Consider the following 23,676-nt stretch of genomic DNA (forward strand, 5'->3'; position numbering starts at 1 on the left):
GGTGCCGAGCCACCTGAGTAGCCACTTGAGCACTTCCCATAGGAATAAATCTCCTTATTCAGCCATAAAAAGTAGCAAAAAGAACTGGCCTTGCCTTAAGATGTTTTGGTAGTTGAAGATCCATACCGACACAGCTTGAAGAGAACTGCGCAGTAGCATGCCAACAAATGCAAACCACCATGTAATACTGAGTTAAAAGAGGGACAGAAGGTATATTGGAGCAAATTATAGCAGAGAACTTCCCTAATTTCGGAAAGGAAACAGGCATAAAAATCCAGGAGGCACAGAGAACCCCTCTCAAAATCAATAAAAATAGGTCAACACCCCGACATCTAAAAGTAAAACTTACGAGTCTCAGAGACAAAGAGAAAATCCTGAAAGCAGCTCGGGAGAAGAGATATGTAACCTACAATGATAGAAACATTAGATTGGCAACAGACCTATCCACAGAGACCTGGCAGGCCAGAAAGGACTGGCATAATATCTTCAGAGCACTAAACGAGAAAAATATGCAGCCAAGAATACTATATCCAGCTAGGCTGTCATTGAAAATAGAAGGAGAGATAAAAAGCTTCCAGGACAAACAAACACTAAAGGAATTTGCAAACACGAAACCAGCCCTACAAGAAATATTGAAAGGGGTCCTCTAAGCAAAGAGAGAGCCTAAAAGCAACACAGACCAGAAAGGAACACAGACAATATACAGTAATAGTCACCTTACAGGCAATACAATGGCACTAAATTCATATCTTTCAATAGTTACCCTGAATGTAAATGGGCTAAATGCCCCAATCAAAACACATAGGCTATCAGATTGGATTAAAAAGCAAGATTCATCAATATGCTGTCTGCAAGAGACACATTTTAAACCCAAAGACACCCCCAGATTGAAAGTGAGGGGGTGGAAAACCATTTCCCATGCTAATGGACACCAAAAGAAAGCTGGGGTGGCAATCTTTATATCAGACAAATTAGATTTTAAACCAAAGACTGTAATAAGAGATGAGGAAGGACACTATATCCTACTGAAAGGGTCTATCCAACAAGAAGATCTAACAATTGTAAATATCTATGCCCCGAACATGGGAGCAGCCAATTATATAAGGCAATTAATAACAAAAGCAAAGAAACACATTGACAACAATACAGTAATAGTGGGGGCCTTTAACACCCCTCTCACTGAAATGGACAGATCATCTAAGCAAAAGATCAACAAGGAAATAAAGACGTAAAATGACACACTGGACCAAATGGACTTCCCAGACATATTCAGAACATTCCATCCCAAAGCAACGGAATACACATTCTTCTCTAGTGCCCATGGAACATTCTCCAGAATAGATCACATCCTAGGTCACAAATCAGGTCTCAACCAGTGCCAAAAGATTGGGATTATTCCCTGCACATTTTCAGACCACAATGCTTTGAAACTAGAACTCAATCACAAGAGGAAATTCGGAAAGAACTCAGATACATGGAGGCTAAAAAGCATCCTACTAAAGAATGAATGGGTCAACCAGGACATTAAAGAAGAATTAAAAAAATTCATGGAAACCAATGAAAATGAAAACACAAATGTTCCAAATCTTTGGGATGCAGCAAAGGCAGTCCTAAGAGGAAAGTATATAGCAATACAAGCCTTTCTCAAGAAACAAGAAAGGTCTCAAATACACAACCTAACCCTACACCTAAAAGAGCTAGAGAAAAAAACAGCAAATAAAGTCTAAACCCAGCAGGAGAAGAGAAATAATAAAGATCGGAGCAGAAATCAATGAAATAGAAACCAAAAGAACAGTAGAACAGATCAACGAAACTAGGAGCTGGTTCTTTGAAAGAATTAACAAGATTGATAAACCCCTGGCCAGACTTACCAAAAAGAAAAGAGAAATGACCCAAATCAACAAAATCATGAATGAAAGAGGAGAGATCACAACCAACACCAAGGAAATACAAACAATTATAAGATTATGAGCAATTATACGCCAGCAAATTAGATAACCTGGAAGAAATGGATGCATTCCTAGAGATGTATCAACTACCAAAATTGAACCAGGAAGAAACAGAAAACCTGAACAGACCTATAACCACTAAGGAAATTGAAGCAGTCATCAAAAATCTCCCAACAAACAAAAGTCCAGGGCCAGATGGCTTCCCAGGGGAATTCTACCAAACATTTCAAGAAGAATTAATACCTATTCTTCTGAAACTGTTCCAAAAAAAATAGAAATGGAAGGAAAACTTCCAAACTCGTTTTATGAGGCCACCATTACCTTGATCCCCAAACCAGACAAAGACCCCATCAAAAAGGAGAATTACAGACCAATATCCTTGATGAACATGGATGCAAAAATTCTCACCAAAATACTAGCCAGTTGGATCCAACAGTACATTAAAAGGATTATTCACCACGACCAAGTGGGATTTATCCCTGGGCTGCAAGGCTGTTTCAACATCTGCAAATCAATCAACGTGATACAATACATTAACAAAAGAAAGAACAAGAATCATATGATCCTCTCAGTAGATGCAGAGAAAGCATTTGACAAAGTACAGCATCCTTTCTTGATCAAAACTCTTCAGAGTATAGGGATAGAGGGTACATACTTCAATATCATAAAAGCCATCTATGAAAACCCTACAGCGAATATCATTCTCAATGGGGAAAATCTGAGAGCTTTCCCCCTGAGGTCAGGAACGCGGCAGGGATGTCCACTATCACCACTGCTATTCAACATAGTACTAGAAGTCCTAGCCTCAGCAATCAGACAACAAAAAGAAATCAAAGGCATCCAAATCGACAAAGAAGAAGTCAAACTCTCACTGTTTGCAGATGATATGATACTTTATGTGGAAAACCCAAAAGACTCCATCCCAAAACTGCTAGAACTCATACAGGAATTCAGTAAAGTGGCAGGATATAAAATCAGTGCACAGAAATCAGTGGCATTCCAATACACCAACAACAAGACAGAAGAGAGAGAAATTAAGGAATCGATCCCATTTATAATTGCACCCAAAACCATAAGATACCTAGGAATAAATCTAACCAAAGAGGCAAAGGATCTGTACTCAGAAAACTATAAAATACTCAGGAAAGAAACTGAAGAAGACACAAAGAAATGGAAAAACGTTCCATGCTTATGGATTGGAAGAACAAATATTGTGAAGATGTCAATGCTACCTAGAGCAATCTACACATTCAATGCAATCCCCATCAAAATATCATCCACTTTTTTCAAAGAAATGGAACAAATAATCCCAAAGTTTGTATGGTACCAGAAAAGACCCCGAGTAGCCAGAGGAATGTTGAAAAAGAAAAGCAAAGCTGGTGGCATCACAATTCTGGACTTCCAGCTCTATTACAAAGCTGTCATCATTAAGACAGTATGGTACTGGCACAAAAACAGACACATCGATCAATGGAACAGAATAGAGAGCCCAGAAATGGACCCTCAACTCTATGGTCAACTCATTTTTGACAAAGCAGGAAAGAATGTCCAATGGAAAAAAGACAGTCTCTTCAACAAATGGTGTTGGGAAAACTGGACAGCCACATGCAGAAGAATGAAACTGGACCACTTCCTTACACCACACACAAAAATAGACTCCAAATGGTTGAAAGACCTAAATGTGAGACAGGAGTCCATCAAAATCCTAAGAGAGAACACAGGCAGCAACCTCTTCGACCTCAGCCGCAGCAACTTCTTCCTAGAAACATCGCCAAAAGGCAAGGGAAGCAAGGGCAAAAAGGAACTATTGGGACTTCATCAAGATAAAAAGCTTTTGCACAGCAAAAGAAACAGTCCACAAAACCAAAAGACAACCGACAGATGGGAGAAGATATTTGCAAATGACATATCAGATAAAGGGCTAATATCCAAAATCTATAAAGAACTTATCAAACTCAACACCCAAAGAACAAATAATCCAATCAAGAAATGGGCAGAAGACATGAACAGACATTTTTCCAAAGAAGACATCCAAATGGCCAACAGGCACATGAAAAAGTGCTCAACATCGCTCGGCATCAGGGAAATCCAAATCAAATCCACAATGAGATACCAACTCACACCAGTCAGAATGGCTAAAATTAACAAGTCAGGAAATGACAGATGTTGGCAGGGATGTGGAGAAAGGGGAACCCTCCTACACTGTTGGTGGGAATGCAAGCTGGTGCAACCACTCTGGAAAACAGTATGGAGGTTCCTCAAACAGTTGAAATTAGAGCTACCATTTGATCCAGCAACTGCACTACTGAGTATTTACCCCAAAGATACAAATGTAGGGACCCGAAGGGGTACGTGCACCCCAATGTTTATAGCAGCAATGTCCACAATAGCCAAACTGTGGAAAGAGCCAAGATGTCCATCGACAGATGAATGGATAAAGAAGTGGTATATATACACAATGGAATATTATGCAGCCATCAAAAGGAATGAGATCTTGCCATTTGCAATGACGTGGATGGAACTGGAGGGTGTTATGCTTAGTGAAATAAGTCAATCAGAGAAAGACATGTATCATATTACCTCACTGATATGAGGAATTCTTAATCTCAGGAACAAACTGAGTGTTACTGGAGTGGTTGGGGGTGGGAGAGATGGGGTGGCTGGGTGATAGACATTGGGGAGGGTATGTGCTACGGTGAGCGCTGTGAATTGTGCAAGACTGTTGAATCACAGATCTGTACCTCTGAAACAAATAATGCAATATATGTTAAGAAAAAAAAAAGAAGATAGCAGGAGGGGAAGAATGAAGGGGGGGAAACTGGAGGGGGAGTCAAACCATGAGAGATAATGGACTCTGAAAAACAAACTGAGGGTTCTAGAGGGGAGTGGGGTGGGGTTATGGGTTAGCCTGGTGATGGGTATTAAAGAGGGCATGTTCTGCATGGAGCACTGGCTGTTATGCACAAACAATGACTCATGGAACACTACATCAAAAACTAATGATGTAATGTATGGTGATTAACATAACAATAAAAAATTTAAAGAGAAAAAAAATACTGAGTTAAAAGAAGTGCATCAGATGTGATGAGAATACACAGCCAAAAGTTGGAAACAATACAAATATTTATAATAGTTTGTTAAATGAGTTATGGCATGTCCCCATAATAGACTACCATGCAACCATAAAAATGATGACAAAGACAAGTAACTATTGATAGGAAAATGTATCCATTCCATATAAAGTGAAAATTAGGTTTCCAAGAAGTATGCATTGCATGTCAAAAATCTTTGCTCGAGAAATAATATCTATATTCATGGGGAAATATGTACAACAAAATATTAATAGTGGTTATTTCTAGGTGTGGGTTATCTTCATCTTTATGTTTTTCTGTAGTTTCTCAATTACCTTGCAATTTTTGTAGCCTTCATTATAAAATGGAAAGTCAATAAAGTGACTTGTAAATAATTATAGCAAGGGAATTTATGATCAATAGCTTCATAGATGCAGAAGCCATGGTTTTTGAAGGAGCTGGTGGTCGCAGATTGGGAGAAAAGAAAGTGAAAAATGGTTTTGAAGGGAAGAGTATGATGAGATGAGGAAGAAAAGTACTAGTCGAATGTAAAGCAATGGATGTTGAGTGTTTGGACTGAGGCAGGAAGAATGACAAGGGAGACCCTTGCTTTTCACTCCTCTGAGCTTCTGCTCCTGCCATTGCCACTACCTGGAAAGCCTTCACCACTAAAGAAGTCATCTTTCAGGATTGAGCTTGAGTCACTCTTCCTCTTTCAAGCTTCCTTTGACCCAGGCTTTGGTTTTTGCCTCCACAGTGGCCCATACATGCCTGTACTATGGTACAGAATGCGTTGTATTTCATTAATGAATTTTTAATTTGTGTAAGCCATCATCTCAACAGGAAACTCCATGGGGGCAAGAGACTTAACCTTTCTTGAATGCAGTCTTGTCATATAACAAATGTACAATACATATGTTGTAGGCTTGACTTGAGTTGACTTGAATCGAAAGTGTTTTGGAGAAGGATCAGTTGACAGAGAGCCTTAAAAGTAAGACTGAAAAGATTGGTTTTTATAATTCATAATGTAGAAATTTTAAGCATATATCTCTTTGGGATATTAGGATGCTTCTCCTAGAAGTTGGATAAAAAGAAAGCTTTATGAGTCTTCCAACTGTGTTCACCAGAGATCAAGAGTCGGCGGCTCTGGGAAGACTGTTGATGGACAATGTGGGAAGGTGCCAGACTTGCCCACTTAATAATCTGCTAAAGGGCAAACTCATTTTATGTAGTACAAGTTGTAGATGCCTGATAAAGACAGCACAGTGGGTTGATGACCGATGTTAAAGCATTTTTAACAAATTACTTGGATATCCTAAAATTCCAACCTAATTATTCCCCAAAACCTCAAAGACGATATATGTAGCATGTTTACAGTGTCACAGGAATTGTTTTATTTTTCCTTATAATATGTGTCTTGCCCATTTTTACAACATAATGCAAACAAAGAGAATCATACACTGATGTTGACCCAATGAACAAGTCATTTTGAACATGGTAAATAGGGTTCCCTTTAGACCAAGTAGTATTATCTAATGTTTTATCAAATTTTTAGATTATTCTGTCAAATAGACTTTTAAGAAAATATATTCCATCCAAGATTTTAGTCTTTAAAGATTATAAATATCATTTAATTCTATTCAAGGGAAAGTAGTAACTATAATCCCTCCCAAAGGGATGGTTTTATTTAAACTGGACAATTTTCACATACAATTACCAATGTTGATAAAGCTCAGAGTTAACTCAGTGCCTTTTTCCTTTAATCCTGAATCTTGAATTCCTTTAGTGTTTTGTTGCACGTGTTTTGCTAGTAGAAAAATGTAGGAGTTTAATTATTTCACATACAAGTGGGTTTTCATGCTGTTCATCTACTTTCCAGAGCCATCATGCACTGGAAAGCCATCCAACGACAATGACAACTGTGTGAGATCTGCAAAAAAGGTCTCAAAAATTCCTCTTCAGGGAAAAAATTGCAACCATTTCTTGAACATTGTATCCATTCTTAGGAACCATGACCTAGATATCAACAAAAGGGGAAAGTTCTCCTCAGCAAAGGCAGATTTACTGTGTGACCAGCTCACGTCCAGCATTCAGATCCAAGATATGAAGCAAATTACTGTTTAGTTAGCATCTTTCCTTTAAGTAGTTAAAATACATCTCATTGTGCTTTTTCTAGACTGGGGGCTTATTTTGCATTCACCGTACAAGAAAGGGAAATGTAGCTGAAATCTTTCATCAGTGGAAGGCTAGCACCAGTTTGTGCTGTGACTAGAAGAGATCATAGCAGTGACTTCACTTGTGGTATTGCCTGCTCAAAGAAAGGGTGCAGCAGACAGATATAAATCAGTAATTATTAGGACGAAAGTTTTTGTAGATTTTATCTATTTTAGAGAGAGGGAGAGAGAGCATGAGCAGGGAAAGGGGCAAAGGAAGAGGGAGAGGGAGAATCTCAAGTAGACTCCCCACTGAGCATGGAGTTGAAGGCAGGGCTAGATCTCCTGACCCTGGAGATCATGACCTGAGTCGAAATCAAGAGTCGGATGTTTAACTGACTAAGCCACCCAGGCACCCCTATTAGGATGAATTTTAAATAATACACATATACATGCATACATTCTTGTCTTGAATTTCTCCTCTAATGGATAATGATGAGCTAACACAATAATTTGTTTTCTTTGGCATCTTTATAACCATTTACCTATTACAAGCCCCTTTCAATAATGGTGCAGACTTCAGGGGACATTGAGTATCTTTTATACACAAGTCTACTGCCTCCTATTGTTTACTTACTGCCCTTCTCCTAGGGTGTTCAATGCAGCTACTCCTCACTCCATCCTTATAAATCCCTCCTCTTGCCAGATGAAGAAGTTGAGGCTACAGACTGAGCCATAGGATTTGAGAGGCAAAACTAGGATACCAGCTGGGATTTTTTACTCCCTGTTCTGGAAGTGAATGCATTTAATCCTGTTAGATTGTTTATTTTCTTGAGACAGAGTAAAGAGGAGAAATGGTGAGCCATCCTGAATATAGAATGATGGAGCTTCTCATCGTCCCCATCCAGTGTGTGTGTGCCCCCAGGCAGCTGTTAATGTGGGGCAGCTGAGGCAGCAGATGCTGCAGCTGGGGTGAAGCACTGAGATGAGAGTCCAGAGCACAGCTTTCATTCTGCACAAGGGAAGAGTATTTCCAATAATCAGGTTGAGTCCTCCTCAGAGCCTCAAATCCATGTCACATTAGAACAACACGAAACAGGGAGGAGTGGATGTGGTTTTAGCAAAGCCCATTTCTAGCAGGTGATTCACTATGTTAATGGATCCCCACGACAGCTGACATATTCAAGCATACATGTCTCATGTCTGCTTTGGAGGGCATCTCACCAGCATTCAGCTAATGCTATAATCCCTGACGGATAGCACTATGATACAGAGTTTAAGAGAGAGAGAGAGAGAGAGAGAGAGAGAGAGACGATAAAATACCCATCTACAGAAGTTAAAGGACAAACTGACGGATTCATGGAAGAAGCTCTTCTGAGATCGAAATATTAATTTTAAAAATTAATACTTTTTAAAAGCTTTATGGAGATATAATTGCCATACCATATAAAATTATATACTATATATATACCTATATATAGATATATATATTGCACAACTTGATACATTTTGACATTACCATTACCACAATCCAGATAGTAAATGTACCTATTATTCTTGTGTCACCTCATGGCCCTTGGATATATTATTTTACTCCTCTTGGATAGATGCCTAGCAGTAGAATTATAGTATGCTATGTGGTGTGTGTATGTTTAACATTTTAAGAAACTGCCAAACTGTTTTCCAAAGTGGTTTTTCTCAGTTTACATTCCCACCAGCAGTGTGGAGAGCTCTAGGTATTGGGCATCCTCACCAATATTTAGTGTGGTTAGTCTTCTTAACTTTAGCTGTTCCGACAGGTGTGTAGTGATATCTCCTAGTACCTTTGAAGTGTCCTTGTACCCCAAATGATGAGTGATATTGAGCATCTTTTCCTGTGCGTGTCACTTGTATATTTTATTTAGTGGACTATCTGGTCAGGTCTTTTGTCCACATTTTAATTGGGTTTTTGTTCCTTTATTATTGAGTTTGAGAGATCTTTATATGTTCTTGGTAGATGCTCTTGATATATTTTGGATACGGGCCCTTTTTTGAAATCATTCACAAACTGCTTTTAATATCCATATGGAAATGCAACATATATCCAGAATAGCCAAGCACCTTTGCAATGAAGAACAACAAAGCTGGAGGATCAGTCAGTCAACACTACCTGATTTCAAGACTTACTATAAAGCTATAGTAATCAAGACAGTATGGTGTAAAAACAGACAAATAGACCCATGAAACAAAATTCAGAGGCCAGAAATAGAACCATACATATACACACAACCAATTTTTGACAAAGGTGCAAAGCCAGTCCAATGGAAAAAGGAGTCTTTTCAACAGAGGGTGATGGAACTATCAGAGATGCATATGCAAAAATAGAAACTTCAATTCATATCTTGACCCACATACAAAATAACCACAAAACGGATCACAGACCTAAACCTAAAACCTAAAGCCAGCACTGGCTACATAATTTGTGGGCCCAGTGCAAAATGAAAACATGGGCCCCCTTGTCAAAAATTACTGAGAATTTCAAGATAGTAACATCGGAGCATTAAACCAACGAGACCCTTCTAAGCCTGGGACCCTGCTTGGCTGCATAAGTTGTGTGCCAATAAAACCAACCCAGCCTAAAAATTATAAAACGTCTAGAAGAAAACACAGGAGAAAACCTTCATTACCTTGGGTTATGCAAAGATTTCTTAGATATACCAAAAGCATGCTCCATTAAAGAACAAATTGATAAAATGAACATCATCAAAATTAAAAACTTGTGCTCTCCTAGATTGGTAAGTGAATGAGAAGACAAGCCACAGACTGAGAAATAATATGTGCCAAAAATAACAATAAAGTCTAACACTCATTAAGTGCCAGATACTGTTCTAAGAATTTTATATAAGTTTAAATATATATATGAATACATTATAAAGCAGATACAATTTCTATCCTCATTTCATATAAGAAAAGCACAGGAATTTAAAAATGCAGCTTACAGATATAAAATTACTAAACCAAGGAGCCAAAATTGGAGCCCAGGCATTCTGACTTTAAAAAAAAAAAAAAAAGATTTTATTTATTTATTAGAGTGAGTGAGAGAGAGAGAGAGAGAAAGAGAAAGTATGAGCAGGGGGAGGGGCAGCGGGAGAAGGAGAAGCAGACTCCCCACTGAGCAGGGAGCCCAACGTGGGGCTTGATCCCAGGACCCTGGGTTCATGACCTGAGCCGAAGGCAGAAGCCTAACCGACTGAGCCACCCAGAGGCGTTCTGACTTTTAAGCCCACATTCTTGGGGTGCCTGGGTGGCTCAGTCAGTTAAGCATCTGCCTTCGGCTTGGTCATGATCCCAGCGTCCTGGGATCGAGCCCCATGTTGGCGGGGGGAGGGGGGGCCTGCTCAATGGGGAGGCTGCTTCTCCTTCTCCCGCTGCCCCTCACCCTGCTCATGTGCTCTCTCTCTCTGTCTCTCCCATTCTCTCTCTCTCAAATAAACAAACAGAATCGGGAAAAAAAAAAAAAGTCTTACACTCTTACTCTCCTAAGGTAAAAACAAAGGACACCTCTTTCTTCTTCACATCAGCTCCTTCTTATTTCAACAGACTACCTTTCAAAACTCCTGAAGTAGGCATTTTTGCTGGCCACGTCTGCTTGGCTATGTTCAATATATAACGTCCCCTTCTTATAAGGCTTTCCCAAGACTGGGCAAATCAAAAAGGTTATCAGTGCTTCCGGGACTGGTATCAGCAATCCAAGGGTAGCACAAGTAAGTCTGTAACATTCAGTGCCAGATAAAGCAGCCTTGAGCATTAACTGCCACATTGCCCAATGTACTCTTTTGGAGCAAGGGACGCTCCTGCAGCAGAGTACATACTGGTTCCTTGTGCCTGGAAAGAATGCATGTGCCTCCTTCCAGTGACCATTTACATCTAGAGAGGCACCAAGGCATGGGAATGCTCCTGTTTATCTGTCTGAGCCCACCCACTGCTTCCCTGCAAGCCATGGGGAAAGAAGTATCAAGTCCTAAAAAGGCATTTGGACTGAATAGCACAATATGCTTGGATACCCTTGCTTCATGTAAACACAGGGTGATTGTGAATTCTAAGAGCCTGGATGTTGCAGTTCAGCAAGGCTCTGATTAGCGTCTAGAAAGCATCCCAAGAAAGGGCTGCAGAACTCTTTGTCTGGAGGAAGGGTGTACACATGACTCGGGGCACCAGGGCTCCCTGGCAATTTTCCCAAGACTACTTCATCCCAGGGTCCCTCTAAGGAACATTTTGGGAGCCTCTAGCACTTTCATGGCAAAGGGCTTTTGGCTAGCTAGCCCATCTTACTTTTACAAGTGCCGGTGAAGCATTTTGATGTAAAAGGAAGAGTCGTGGGAAACTAAGTTTCCCTCTCCTTTGCATTACAAATCGTGTGGCTTGCAAGGTTTTCCCAAAATCTAGTCATTGCTGAGTAAACTCCGGTTTGAACGATCAGTGCTGGGAGTCTTTTATGACTTCAGCTTTGACGTCATGCAAGTGACTATGTCAAAAACATACATTGGTTAGCCCCTACCTAGCGCTCTCAGGTTTCAGAGGCCAAAAAGCACAGGAGTTGATACTTTATTTCCATCGTATAATGTTTTCTTAGCTTTTAATTGATTAATGTCTTCCAAACTGGCAGGATTTGGGGGATCACATTTTTCCTGGGTGTTCTTGATCTTGTGGCCAGGGTACATTCCTTTGAACTTAGGCTCCACACTAACCCAGCTATTCTGACTTTGAGCCAGTCACACAGAGCAACTCCAACAAAACCTGAAACTCTGGCATTTGGCACTAGTCACACCCAGGGTACGGCTCTCTGAGATTTAGCAAAGTCCAACAAGATGGATAGGTTTGTTCCTTTGTGTCACGTATTTAAAACTTACATTTTAAATTGAATCAACTCAGGATCTGTAAAGTTTTGAAATGAGTGTGCCCCGGGTGTATTAGCATAGTTCAATTTTGCCAGAGAAAAATCTTAGGTTTTAAATGTTGGAGCAGCTTTTAAACTCTAACAAAGAAAAAAAATCAATGGAACAGAAACATCTGTACATAGCTCCACTTATTATCATCTGTGATGATATGACAAGCTCCACAGTAGTAGCTTAATGTCCTCGAGTGCTCCTTGGCCCACCTTTGTCTCTAGAACGAAAATATTCTCTGTGTTTATTCATTCTAACTTAAGAATATATAAAACTACGCCTGTAGTTAGAAGAAAGTCTTCTTGGAGGTTTTACAATTCTCCTTTTCTTGATAAGTGTGTATGTAGACCACCTAAGTATGCATGTAAGTAAGCGAGAATGTCCGTTTCCAAACAATTAGTAGAGATAGTAATGTGTAAGTATTAGGGGAGAGGAGGGATGTTGCATCTTCCTGTGAAACGAGCATTAAATCGTTACCCCTCATTTCACCAGGAAAAAGGAATGTGCTCTGGGGAGCTAGTAGTTTAATAGTTATATAATACCCACGTGGCTAAACAAAGTACCTACCTGCCTGATGCAGGTATTTCAGTTCTGGGCAGGGAGGGAGAGCTTCCTTGATGAGGGTAGACAGGAAGAGTTGAGGTCCACACATCTCTTTCTCTTAATCTATAAAAATGAAGGCACCAATCTATATCACATACACAAAGGAAAATTCCTGAGTTAACTCCTCTCTTATCTTGTCTAAAGGTGGGAGGTCTGCAGGGTGAAGGCACTCAAAATTTTTATCCTCAATGACCAGAGTCTTAATGCTCATTTCTCAACTAAAGGGCTCAATTTTTCCTTGAGGAGTACACACAGGGTCCTATCAAAGTTCATTGTGCGATTTTTTTGAACCCTTCTAGGACAGCTTTTCTATTAGTAACCTCAGAAATGTCCTTAATGAACAGACTTTTCTGCAGGGTGTGGCCCAAGCAGGACTCCAGGAACTGGAAGTGTGAATTTTAATGCTTTGCTGCAAAAGGAGACTGGACATTCTTAGCATCTTATTTAAAGCGGGATACGCTAACACGTGAGGCGGTGCGTTAATGGCCTACATCAAGTTACAGGTATGAATTTTACATAAAACGGATTAATATTATATGTCATGGTGGAATTTTAAATACTCCGTGCCCATGCATTTTTAATATTTACGTGCCTTCATTTAATGCTTTAAGGAAATTGCATATCTTGAGCCCACTTGTGCATCTAGATGGGTGAAAGAAAAACCCTACAACGTTTTGATTTCTACGTCCCTTCACCAAATATCTGCGTTCGGCACTCTTAGCCTTTTTTTTTTTTTTTTTTTTTTTTTTGCTAAGCTTTAACCTTTTTTAAAGAAAGAAAACGGAACGGCTGCACATTCCATTCCATTCCATCATTATGGTTTCGGCGATTGTGAAAAGGCGAATAATGAAACGGAGAGGGAAAATACAGAAGGGAACGAACGTGCCTTCTTGAACAGCGTCCTTCTTAAGGCACTGGAATCCCAAGGCTGGAGTGACGAGTGCCGGAGGGTCCCTGGTCGCCGCGCTAGGATCCTCGAGCAGGGCCCAGCGCTCCCTCAGCAGCCTAAGCCGGGGGAGAGTGAATTCCAGCCGCACATTCCCGCAGTTCTTCACAGGAACTTCTCCCTCTCTTTTCCCCTCCCTAGGGCACACACCAGCCTGGCCCGACTCCCACTCAGCTCTCTCTTCTCAGAGCCCCGACCCACAGCGTTGACGGAATGGAGTGTCCTTCCCATTGGCCCGAGCGTCATTCCCTGAGGTGGCTCCGTCCACCCGATTGGCTGGCCACTCCCGACCCCCCGCCCACCCGGCCGCTCGGGTTGCCCGGCTCCCCGCCCCCCAGCGCCGCCTGGAGCCTCCGCCCTCGCCGCCTCCCTCCGCGCACCCGCCCGCGCGCCCAGCCCCGCTCCGCTCGGCTCGCGCGGCGACCCCGCCAGCGTGCTGGTCCCGCCCCCGGGGCGCGCGGCTCTATAAATACAGCTGCGCGGCTGGCGGGGCGAGAGCGTAGAGGAGGTGCGCTTGCGAGTGTGTGTGGCGGTGGGGAAGCCTCCGGGTAGGGGAGCGCGGCGGCGGCGGTAGCGGCGATAGCAGCAGCGGCCGGGCTGTAGTCAGAGCTCCGAAGGGAGTGACGAGGGAACTCGGTGGGCTGCTTTCCTCCGCTGCTCTTGATTTTTCTTGCCTTTTGGTCCCGGCCGAGTGTCGCCCACTGAGCAGAGATCCCCTCGCAAAACCCGGAGCGACCCTGCCGTCAATTCTTGGGCGCGGGATCGCCGGGAGCTTCGCGGTGCCCCGAGCGCGGACCGAGCGCGCCGGGCGCGAAGGCAAGGGGAGCGGAGCCGGCCGCGGGCGGGGGCCCGGAGCTTGCCTGCCTCCCTCGCTCGCCCCAGCGGGTCCGCTCGCGCAGGGCGCAGGGCGCGCGCGATGAAGGCGGTGAGCCCGGTGCGCCCCTCCGGCCGCAAGGCGCCGTCGGGCTGCGGCGGTGGGGAGCTGGCTCTGCGCTGCCTGGCCGAGCACGGCCACAGCCTGGGTGGCTCGGCGGCCGCGGCGGCCGCGGCGGCGGCAGCGCGCTGCAAGGCGGCGGAGGCGGCGGCCGACGAGCCGGCGCTGTGCCTGCAGTGCGATATGAACGACTGCTACAGCCGCCTGCGGAGGCTGGTGCCCACCATCCCGCCCAACAAGAAAGTCAGCAAAGTGGAGATCCTGCAGCACGTTATCGACTACATCCTGGACCTGCAGCTGGCGCTGGAGACGCACCCGGCTCTGCTGAGGCAGCCGCCACCGCCGGCGCCACCGCACCACCCAGCCGGGACCTGTCCGGCAGCGCCGCCGCGGACCCCGCTCACGGCGCTCAACACCGACCCGGTGAGAGAGGCCAGACGCCGGCCCGGGGCGGGCGCGGCGGGGGGCCGGGAGGGCGGTGGCGGGGGGAGCCGGACGCGGGCGCTCTCCTTCCAGCGGGCAGGGGCGGCGGGGAAATGACAGCACCCCTCCCCTCCTCCTCCCGGCGCCCGGGGCCACCAGCGGCGGGCTCCGCGCGGCGAGCGCAGGTCCGGGTGAACGCGCCGGGCGGGACTGGGGATCTGCGCATCCTGGGCTGTCAAGTCCAGCCTGCGCCTGGGGTGGGGTTGGGGGAGTCCCCCCAGGGCTGCAGGCGGGGGTGGGGGTGCCGGCGCGCCTGCCTGGTTTCCGAGAACGAATCCAGGGCCGTGCCGAGTGCGACGTTTGTGCCTGCTAACCTTTGCCTTGGTGTTCCGTTGCTGTTCCAGGCCGGCGCGGTGAACAAGCAGGGCGACAGCATTCTGTGCCGCTGAGCCGCGCTGTCCAGGTGAGCGCGCGTTTCCCTCCTCCAGTGACGCCTGTCCGCAGGGGCTTCCGGTGCCAGGCACCGCAGCGTTCTGTGCCCCTAAGCATTTCTGAGGGCAAATCCCAATGAGGGGGACAACCCCCGTCCGTGCCACCGTACTGCGCTTTGGTAATGGGGGGTTCACTCTAAATGGAGACGGGTCAGCAGCTCCTGTGCCCGTCGTCTCCGCCACGCCACCCCCGTGCCTCTCCCACGACCAGCGGGCTCTAACTGCCTTCCTCCCCGCAGAGGGAGGGCAACCTCGCGGGCGTGGAAACTGCCCGATGCGCACCCCCACCCCCACGCCGTCTGACGCCCACAAAGTGGGATGCGGGCAGGGCCTGGGAGTGGATCCCCAATCTGGGCTTCCCGGGGGCCAGCAGCTGCCTGCCGGTCTCCTGGCCGGCCGCGGGCTGCGGGTGTTGTCTGACCTGGTGGTTTGTTTTGGGTTGTTGATCAAGCATGTCTTGAGTTTGGTCGGTGGCGCCAGTTAGTCTGCAGCGGGAAGGTTCACACACCCCCTCTATTCATTCCTCTTCCACAGGTGTGCGGCCGCCTGAGCCGGAGCCAGGAGCACTAGAAAGGGAGGGGGAAAGAGCAGAAGTTAGAGAAAAAGCCACCCGAGGAAAGGAGGGGAAAAAAAAAAATCAGCAAATTCTAGAAACGATTCATTCGTCATTCCGAGAGAGAGAGAGAGAGAGAGAGAGAGAGAGAGGGAAAAGAAAAATACAACTTTCATCCTTTTTTTTTTGCACGTTCATAAACATTCTGCATATGTATTCTCTTTTGTCTCTTCATTTATAACCGCTGTGAAATGTACATTTCTGTGTTTTTGGAGGTGCAGTTAAACTTTTAAGCTTAAGTGTGACAGGACTGATAAATAGAAGATCAAGAGTAAATCAACTTTAGAAGCCTACTTTGTGACCAAGGAGCTCAATTTTCGTTTTGAAGCTTTACTAATATAAAAGAGCATTGTAGATATTTTTTTTGACATCTATTGTTTAAAATAGATGATTATAACGGGGCAGGGAACTTTCTTTTCCCTGCAAGAATGTTACATATTGTATAGATAACTGAGTGACATTTCATACCATGTACATATAGAGATGTTCTATAAGTGTGAGAAAGTATATGCTTTAATAGACTACTGTAATTATAAGATATTTTTAATTAAATATTTTTTTGTAAATATTATGTGTGTGTTTTTTTAATCTATGGGAATATTTCTTTTGGAAAATTATTTTTCAGCTCCATTGCAGAGCTCTTGATATCTTGAATGTCTTTTCTGTTAGGCCTAGCTTTTAATTTGTTTTTGTTTTATCCAGTGTCGTGTAGACTCGGAAGTAATAGTTGTAGCTAGTAGTCCTGCATGACTGCATGAGATGTTTAATCACAAAATAAACTTGTTCTGAGTCCATTCAAATGTGTTTTCTTTAACCTAGATTGAAATCTTTGTATTTGAAGCATACATGTTAGAAATATACTTTATCAGTTTTTAAGTACAGAGTTTGATAGTGTAATATATAAAGAGTAAGTGTTTGCTTTTTTGTTTTTTAACTGAGGTCAAAATGGATTCTGAATGGTTTTGCATATGGGATGGGGAAATGCTTGGATCCTTAAGGAGTTTATGAAATCTGCTGTTTTATGAAAGTTAAAAATAATGCTTATCATTCTTCATTTTACACTAAAGCTTAATGTCGCTACGTTTCATGTCTGTACAGATTATTTAAATCATAGAAATGAAAAATGTTCTCTGCTTGCTACCAAAGGACAAACTCTTGGAAATGAACACTTTCTGCTTTCTTTCCTCCAAAGAATATTAATAGGCAACAGTGGGAGAAAAAAACAAGGCATAATGGCAAATCCTTCAAGCAGGGATAAAAGTCGATCTTCAAACATTAACTTAAGTAGACCAAAAATTCTGATGACCGCATCTAGATTATTTTTTTATAAAAATGATTTTCACTATAGCTATGTTAGTTACTGCTAAACTACTGTCCAATCTCTTGTGATGTGTAACTTTTACATGTGAATATTAAAGTAGATTTATCTGTCTTGTACTGTGATTTCTGGTCTCGTTTCTTCAAAACCCTTTACTTATTTTTTAAGATTTTCTTTTCTCTTTAACGAAGTAAATATTTTCTAGGTTGGATAGGACCATCAGGGCCTTGAACATTATGCACTTAATGTGATCAGTACTTTGCACACCAGTTAGATGGAATTTTTAGAGTGAGAGAGAATTAAGTAGGATTTAATTGGGTGCTTTGTAAATAGTTAGTCAACTGTGTGTGTAACGTGGTCTGTTTGATTTTTAAAAGGAAAGGATTTGTTTCCGATTATACAAGAATAAAAGTATTATAGACCCAAGGGACTTTTTATGAGGTCAGAGTCAAATATTTATATGAATATGAAATCTCGTGGTCCCTAGTAAGTCCACTTAAGTGGCAACTATGAACATAATAAAGTTAATACTAGTAGGTTCCAGTAAATCAAAAGGCTTAAGAATCTGTCCTATCCCCAGCATGCTATCCTCCCAGCTTTGACATTTCACTGGTCTTTGGTATTTTTAGAATTTGATATATTTGGTGTTGAGCCTTATAAAGTCAAAGGACTGCTTGTTTAGATGAGGCTTATTTTTATTTTTGATATTATTCATTCTCATCATACATCAAGAGGAAAACAGAAAAACACTGCCGGAATTCCAAATCTGAAGATTTCGAACGATAGCGTTCTTTATTATTAAATAAAGGGGACAATTCCTTCTTTTTCCTTGCTAGTTTAATTTCAGTAGGAAGCAAGTCACATATGTACTGTTGGTTGGACTTAGGCATCCACCAGGCCTGACTGTCAAATCCTACCTAAGCTGTTAGGTACAGTTTAAATATATAGTGGGAGGTGACGGACCTTAAAACAAATGGTTAAATATTTTTGTTTCTGCAGATTGATGTTGCTCCTTAGTTAATTTTAGATTTGGGGCATGAAAAAACACTGAAAGGAAAGAAAAGTGTTAAGGATATTGCCTTTCAGAGACTTGGCATTTTCCCCTTGGACACTTGCATAGTTTGGGTATCTCTAAAGACACTGCCATTTTTTTTTAATTATATAAAGTTGTATAAGATACTACATTCTATTGTATTGTCTGTGACCTAACCAAGCAACCAGACAACAAAAAACATTTCGAGTCATTTATTATGTCCTAATTATTCAGACCTTTGGTTTAACAGATGAGATGTCCTGCCTTCTCTCTTAGTTTACCTACTTTTCATTGTATAGGGACAAGCAGAGAGTATGAAGCATTTAAAAACTTCAAAGGAAAAAAATAAAGGTATCCCACAGTGGGATGTCATTTCTAATTCGGTTATAAAATCCTGTACATCTCAGACGTTTCATGTTAAAGGAGTGAAAAAAAAACCTTTTAGTTTCAAAGAACTATTATACTATGATACTGTATAAATCTTATGTTGATTGTCAAGTTCTAACTGAAGTTTTAGAACTTTAAAAAATTTTGACCCCCATAATCTATCGTATTAAATGCCTCCTTTAAAAATAAATCTTCACTGAGCAAAGAGGTCTGAAGTTTGTGGTTTTTAATTGACTTCTACTGAGTTATGCAATTTTTCATTATCAAGAATGGGTCTCTTGATGGATCACCTCAATTATTTACAGTGTTTCTTACCCTGTGATGAAAAATGTGGCTTAAAAATGGTGATATGAATGGAAAGAAAAATCTAGTTTGAATGCCAGGCAAAGCTTGTCTACTCTTTGCCGTCTGCCAGGATAGGAAGCAATAATCCTAAACAAGGTAGCAGGAGGATGTCCAGGGAAACTAGACCCCCTCCCACAAGCACACGTACACAGAAGGTAAATAACATAGAGAGAAAGAAATTCATAGTAGTACAGAGCCAAATAAAACTGATTCTGCCTTTCTAGCTGGTGCACTTTAATTACATATATGTTAATCAGCCCAGATAGCCCTTGGGTCTCAACAGGGCCAAACACCAAACCCTCCAGGCTTATAAGGAAGGAAAACCTTCCCTTTCCTGCTTTGCAAGTCCAGGAAATTAATCTACACACCTCTGAGTTCATCTTAACAGGGCTGCCCTCAGTAGGCATTCACCAGACCCAGATGATTTCTTTCAATTATGACCCATGATGTTTTGATAAAATATTAATTATATTAATTAGAAGAACCATTGCCCAAAATGTGTTAGGATTGTAATGTTACCTAGTTCTACCTTGAGCATTGACCCAGTCGATACTTCAAAAGAGAACTAATTTGTTCAAGGGAGACAAACTGCAGTCATACCTACTTCATTGATAATGCTCTCAAATTTTCAATGAATTTTTAAAAGTGTGTGTCGTGTTTAAGTGCCTTCGTATCCTGGCTTGCTCTAGGTGCTAAAACTCAGGCCTGAGCCACACTGCAAAAGGTTTTCTACATTCACCTAAGCAAAGCAATTCTCTAGTAGGCTACTGAAGGCAGTTCCATCATTCATAAGTCTCCACAGTACATTCACACACAGGATATGAAAAAAAGGGCTGTAAAAATTTGAAGTTAATTTGAAAAGCCCCTCTGAGTCCATAAAAGTAAACACACCAGTTTCTGTGGAAAGAAGAACAAAACGTGTTACCCGTATTTGAGTAGCTAAAATGTAACTAAAGAAAAATTGAGCTTAAAATGTTAAAGAGATGTAAGACCAATTTTCTATGCCAATCCACTTGATTCTGAATTTTTTTCCTAATAAGAAATCTCATACTTTAGAAAGGAATTTTCTAAGAGATTAATTCCATAAGCAATGGCAAAATAGATAAATTCCTGGTGAAACTAAACACCTTTATTTGCTTTAAATTAAGGTTTCTCAATTTTTTATGATATAAAGTGTATATTAGCACTTTAAGTATGTGTATTAAGTTCACATTGTGAAACTTTCCCTTATTGCAAAGTTTAATTTCCAATGGAAATATTGGAGCCCACATACAGTTCTCCTGAAAATTCATATTTTAGAACGTTTCTTAAATTTTATTTAAATATTTGCTTAAATTTTTACAATATTTTCTTAAATATTTTAAGCATTTTCTTAAATATTTACTATTTCTTCCATAAACTGTGGCAGTCAATTGAGAGACTGTAGTTGGGTTTATATCTGTGTGTGTGTTTACCTAAAAATAGTTAATGAACATACAGAAAAATGTATTTCAAAAAGGAGTTGCACTTTAAAAAAATAAGTAAACCTTGTTAACTTTCATCCATTTTCTCTCCACTTTAATTCCTAAGATTGAAGAGTTCCATAAAAATACACTCCCCATTTTTTTGGACAGCTATAAGTCAATCCTATTATGTTTAAGCATAAAGCAGGACAGTAAATAACAAGTAAATCAAATGTCATGTTTATAATATCCTAGAATTTGGTTGAAATTCATAAGTAATCTGAAGAAAAAAAGAAGACAAAAAAAGAGGGACGTACCTCTATGTCCAAATCACAGAAAGCCCAGGAAACAGACCTAAAGTTGTAGACATGAATTTGACACCTTATTTCAGCAAGAATTCTTAGAAACACTTTTCATAGATGTCGAACCTGAGTTAAAACTAGGTAGACTCCTTGAAGTAGAAGGCTCTGTGGAATTCTTATTTGCCTGTCTTTCAGGGCCTAACCGGGGCCTGGCAAAGTATTTGTAGACCTGAATAAAGATTGTCCCCCAAAGGGAGTCTCTTGGGAGTGCCCTCGGTTATTCCTTCTTGGCCTTTTATCTACACCGAGTCTCAGCTGAGCTTCCGACCATTACATCTAACTCCCTTCTGGTCCTCTCTACATCTGAAGCACAGTAGACTTGAAACAAGCTTTTATGGTGTCCCCCCAAAACCTGCCACTCTTTCCACATTCCTTATTGTCTCAGTCAGCCATAAACCTAGTGGCTTAAACAACAAATATTTATTTCTCACCGTTCTGGAGGCTATGAAGTTCAAGACCAAAGTGCCAGCCTATTAAGTTCCCAGAAGTCACTGCCAATGCTGGATGAGCAACAGCAAGCCCCATGCTTCCTTCAGATCCCTGCAGTCACACCTGGCACGTGGCCTCCTCCTTGGAGCTGCACCATAAGATGCAAAAAGAACCTGGGGCTAAGCAAGGTCCTCTTTCTGCCCCAGGCTCTGGGTGTAAGGATCTTCCAATGTCATGCCCAGCTGTCCTTTCTCTCCTCCACTTCTGGCTGTCCTCAAGCACACCTTCTATGCCTCCGCCATAACTAAGATTTTCTCCTGTACGTGCTACACAGCAAAGCATGCTTATCTCCCTAGTCTTGACAGTGTAAGATTGATTTCCTGAGAGTTAAGAAGAGAGCAGACTTAGGAAGGATATACATGGAACATGGAATGGGGGCTTGGGGAAGGGGTACCTGCCCAGCCAGCCAAACCAGCTAACTTGACCATCTGGATAAGGGTTAATCTGTCCACTTCCAAAATGATGTGCTCTTTCATGCTTCCCTTCCTTTGCAAATGGTGTTACCCCTGCCTGGATCCCTTGAGCCCCCATTCTCAGTCTGGGTTGCTGTTAAACTCCTCACCATCCTTCGACTGTCACCATTTCTGCAAAAATTATATGATGCTTCTCTTCCTCACCCCAAAACAGCCACCCCCCCACACACACACTATAGTGTAATTATTTTCACATGTCTGTGTTCCCTGTAGATCCCTGACCCTCCAGGAATTCCAGACCACAAAGTACCAGAAGAACATTCCTGTAATTCTCTGCGCCAGCAAATCTAGCAAATTCTTTGCAACTCAAAATTGCGGTTGAGGGGTTTTCATTATCTTTTAAAAGGCTTTGGCTGCCTTAAACATGAAAAATAGATAAGCTGTGTGTTCTTGAGCATGAGGGAGTGTGGTCAGCCTCGGGCCAAGAGAGTTGGAAGGAGAGACTGAGAAGGAGAGGAGAGAGGCAGAGCGATCCTGTATCCTGAAGAAAGAAATATGACTGACCCACGTTGGGGTGAGTCAACAAAGACCCCTCAGCGCCAGAGATGAAAACACAGGGCAAGGAGGGATGACTGCATGGGTATAGGCTGGGATGGGTCTGCAGTGGAAGCAGCGGGCAGGGGGCAGTCAGGAAGATTGTATGATCAGGTCTCTGCAGATGTGCCTTAGGTCTCTGTTCTCTTAGCCCAGGGAAGAGGCATGGGATAGATCAGCCACAGTAAATGCAATGAATCCTCATGAGTCCGTTCTGAAAGGGCGGAGGCTTGCCGCACGAATGGGAAAATCTTCTAGGGATGAAAGTTTCATTTCCACTCCCATGTTCTGGGGCCCTGGAAGTAGAATCGGATGATTAGTCACCTGGAATACATCTGGTTAACATGTATCTCATTTTCCAGGGAAGAAGACAGAAGCCTGAAAGGTGGAGTGGTGGAGTCAGACCTAGAACCCGATTTCTCTCTCTCTAATCCACAGCCACAAACTCAGTATGGATGGATTCTATTCCAGTTTTCTCTTACTTAGGTGGTTCATCTTAGTCTATATTCTAATCTACAACTTGCCTCATGTTCTGTCCTAAGAAGCTGGGGTTCAAATCTTAAGCAAGTAACCATTAAATATAGCACCAATCTGGCTGCCTTTTAAAATAAAATAAAAAAAAAAAACCAGAGGTAATGTACTTTTTATTTTTTTAGACTTTATTTATTTACTTGAGAGAGAGAGAGTGCGCGCACGTGCACACGGGCATGGGGGGGAGGGCAAAGGGAGAAGCAGATTCCCTGCTAAGCTGGGAGCCCGACGCAGCACTCCATCCCAGGACCTAGAGATCCTGACCTGAGCCGAAGGCAGACTCTTCACTGATTGCGCCCCCCAGGAGCCCTGGTAATGTACTTTTATAACAAGTATCAAGTATTTCAAAGCGTGTTGACAAAGGAGGTCAGGCCATTCCATGGAGAAGGGATCGTCTTTTCTACAGAAGATGCTGGAATGATTAGACGTCCACATGCAAAATCTGAACTTTGACCAAGACCTTGAACCTTTCAAAAAGATTGACTCAGAATGGATCTTAGACCCAAATGTAAATTCCTAAAGTGTAAAACTTCTAAAGGAAAACATAGGAGAAAATCTATGTGACTTTGACTTTGGGTCTGGTGATGAATGTTTAGATCCGGCACCAAAAGCATGAAAGAATTTCAACCCTGTGTTATTCTCCTGCATCTGTGT

The 23,676-nt window shown here is 42.3% G+C and overlaps 1 protein-coding gene and 1 long non-coding RNA gene across 3 annotated transcripts in view; one reads left to right on the forward strand and one right to left on the reverse strand.

Moving 5' to 3' along the window:
- LOC141370103 (uncharacterized) overlaps nt 1-13,809 on the reverse strand; it is a 48,429-nt gene extending 34,620 nt beyond the window's left edge. Inside the window, exons 1-2 of the long non-coding RNA XR_012373845.1 lie at nt 13,588-13,809; nt 12,666-12,764 (exon numbers count right to left, since the gene is read on the reverse strand). This is a non-coding gene — a long non-coding RNA (uncharacterized lncRNA). The remainder of the gene's footprint in view (nt 1-12,665; nt 12,765-13,587) is intronic.
- A 307-nt stretch (nt 13,810-14,116) lies between these two features.
- ID4 (inhibitor of DNA binding 4) lies at nt 14,117-23,112 on the forward strand. 2 transcript variants are annotated; one of them, XM_073877626.1, is made up of 3 exons: nt 14,117-15,004; nt 15,409-15,467; nt 22,854-23,112. In XM_073877626.1, the coding sequence occupies exons 1-2, from the start codon at nt 14,564-14,566 to the stop codon at nt 15,451-15,453; spliced, it is 486 nt and encodes a 161-aa protein (XP_073733727.1). In that variant the 5' UTR covers nt 14,117-14,563; the 3' UTR covers nt 15,454-15,467; nt 22,854-23,112. The 2 variants fall into 2 exon arrangements, with proteins under 2 accessions (XP_073733727.1, XP_025746868.1); XM_025891083.2 differs by lacking the exon at nt 22,854-23,112 and adding an exon at nt 16,030-17,295.
- The last annotated feature ends 564 nt before the right edge of the window (nt 23,113-23,676 follow it).

The sequence above is a fragment of the Callorhinus ursinus genome, unplaced genomic scaffold (assembly GCF_003265705.2).
Source record: "Callorhinus ursinus isolate GAN/ISIS: 27379988/994484 unplaced genomic scaffold, GSC_fseal_2.0 scaffold26, whole genome shotgun sequence".
In the NCBI taxonomy this organism is placed as follows: domain Eukaryota; kingdom Metazoa; phylum Chordata; class Mammalia; order Carnivora; family Otariidae; genus Callorhinus; species Callorhinus ursinus.

Coding starts and splice junctions, on each gene's coding strand:
- ID4 (XM_073877626.1), top strand. CDS start 14,564: ATGAAGGCGGTGAGCCCGGTGCGCCCCTCCGGCCGCAAGGCGCCGTCG. Junction 15,005..15,408: donor CGGCGCTCAACACCGACCCG/GTGAGAGAGGCC, acceptor TTGCTGTTCCAG/GCCGGCGCGGTGAACAAGCA.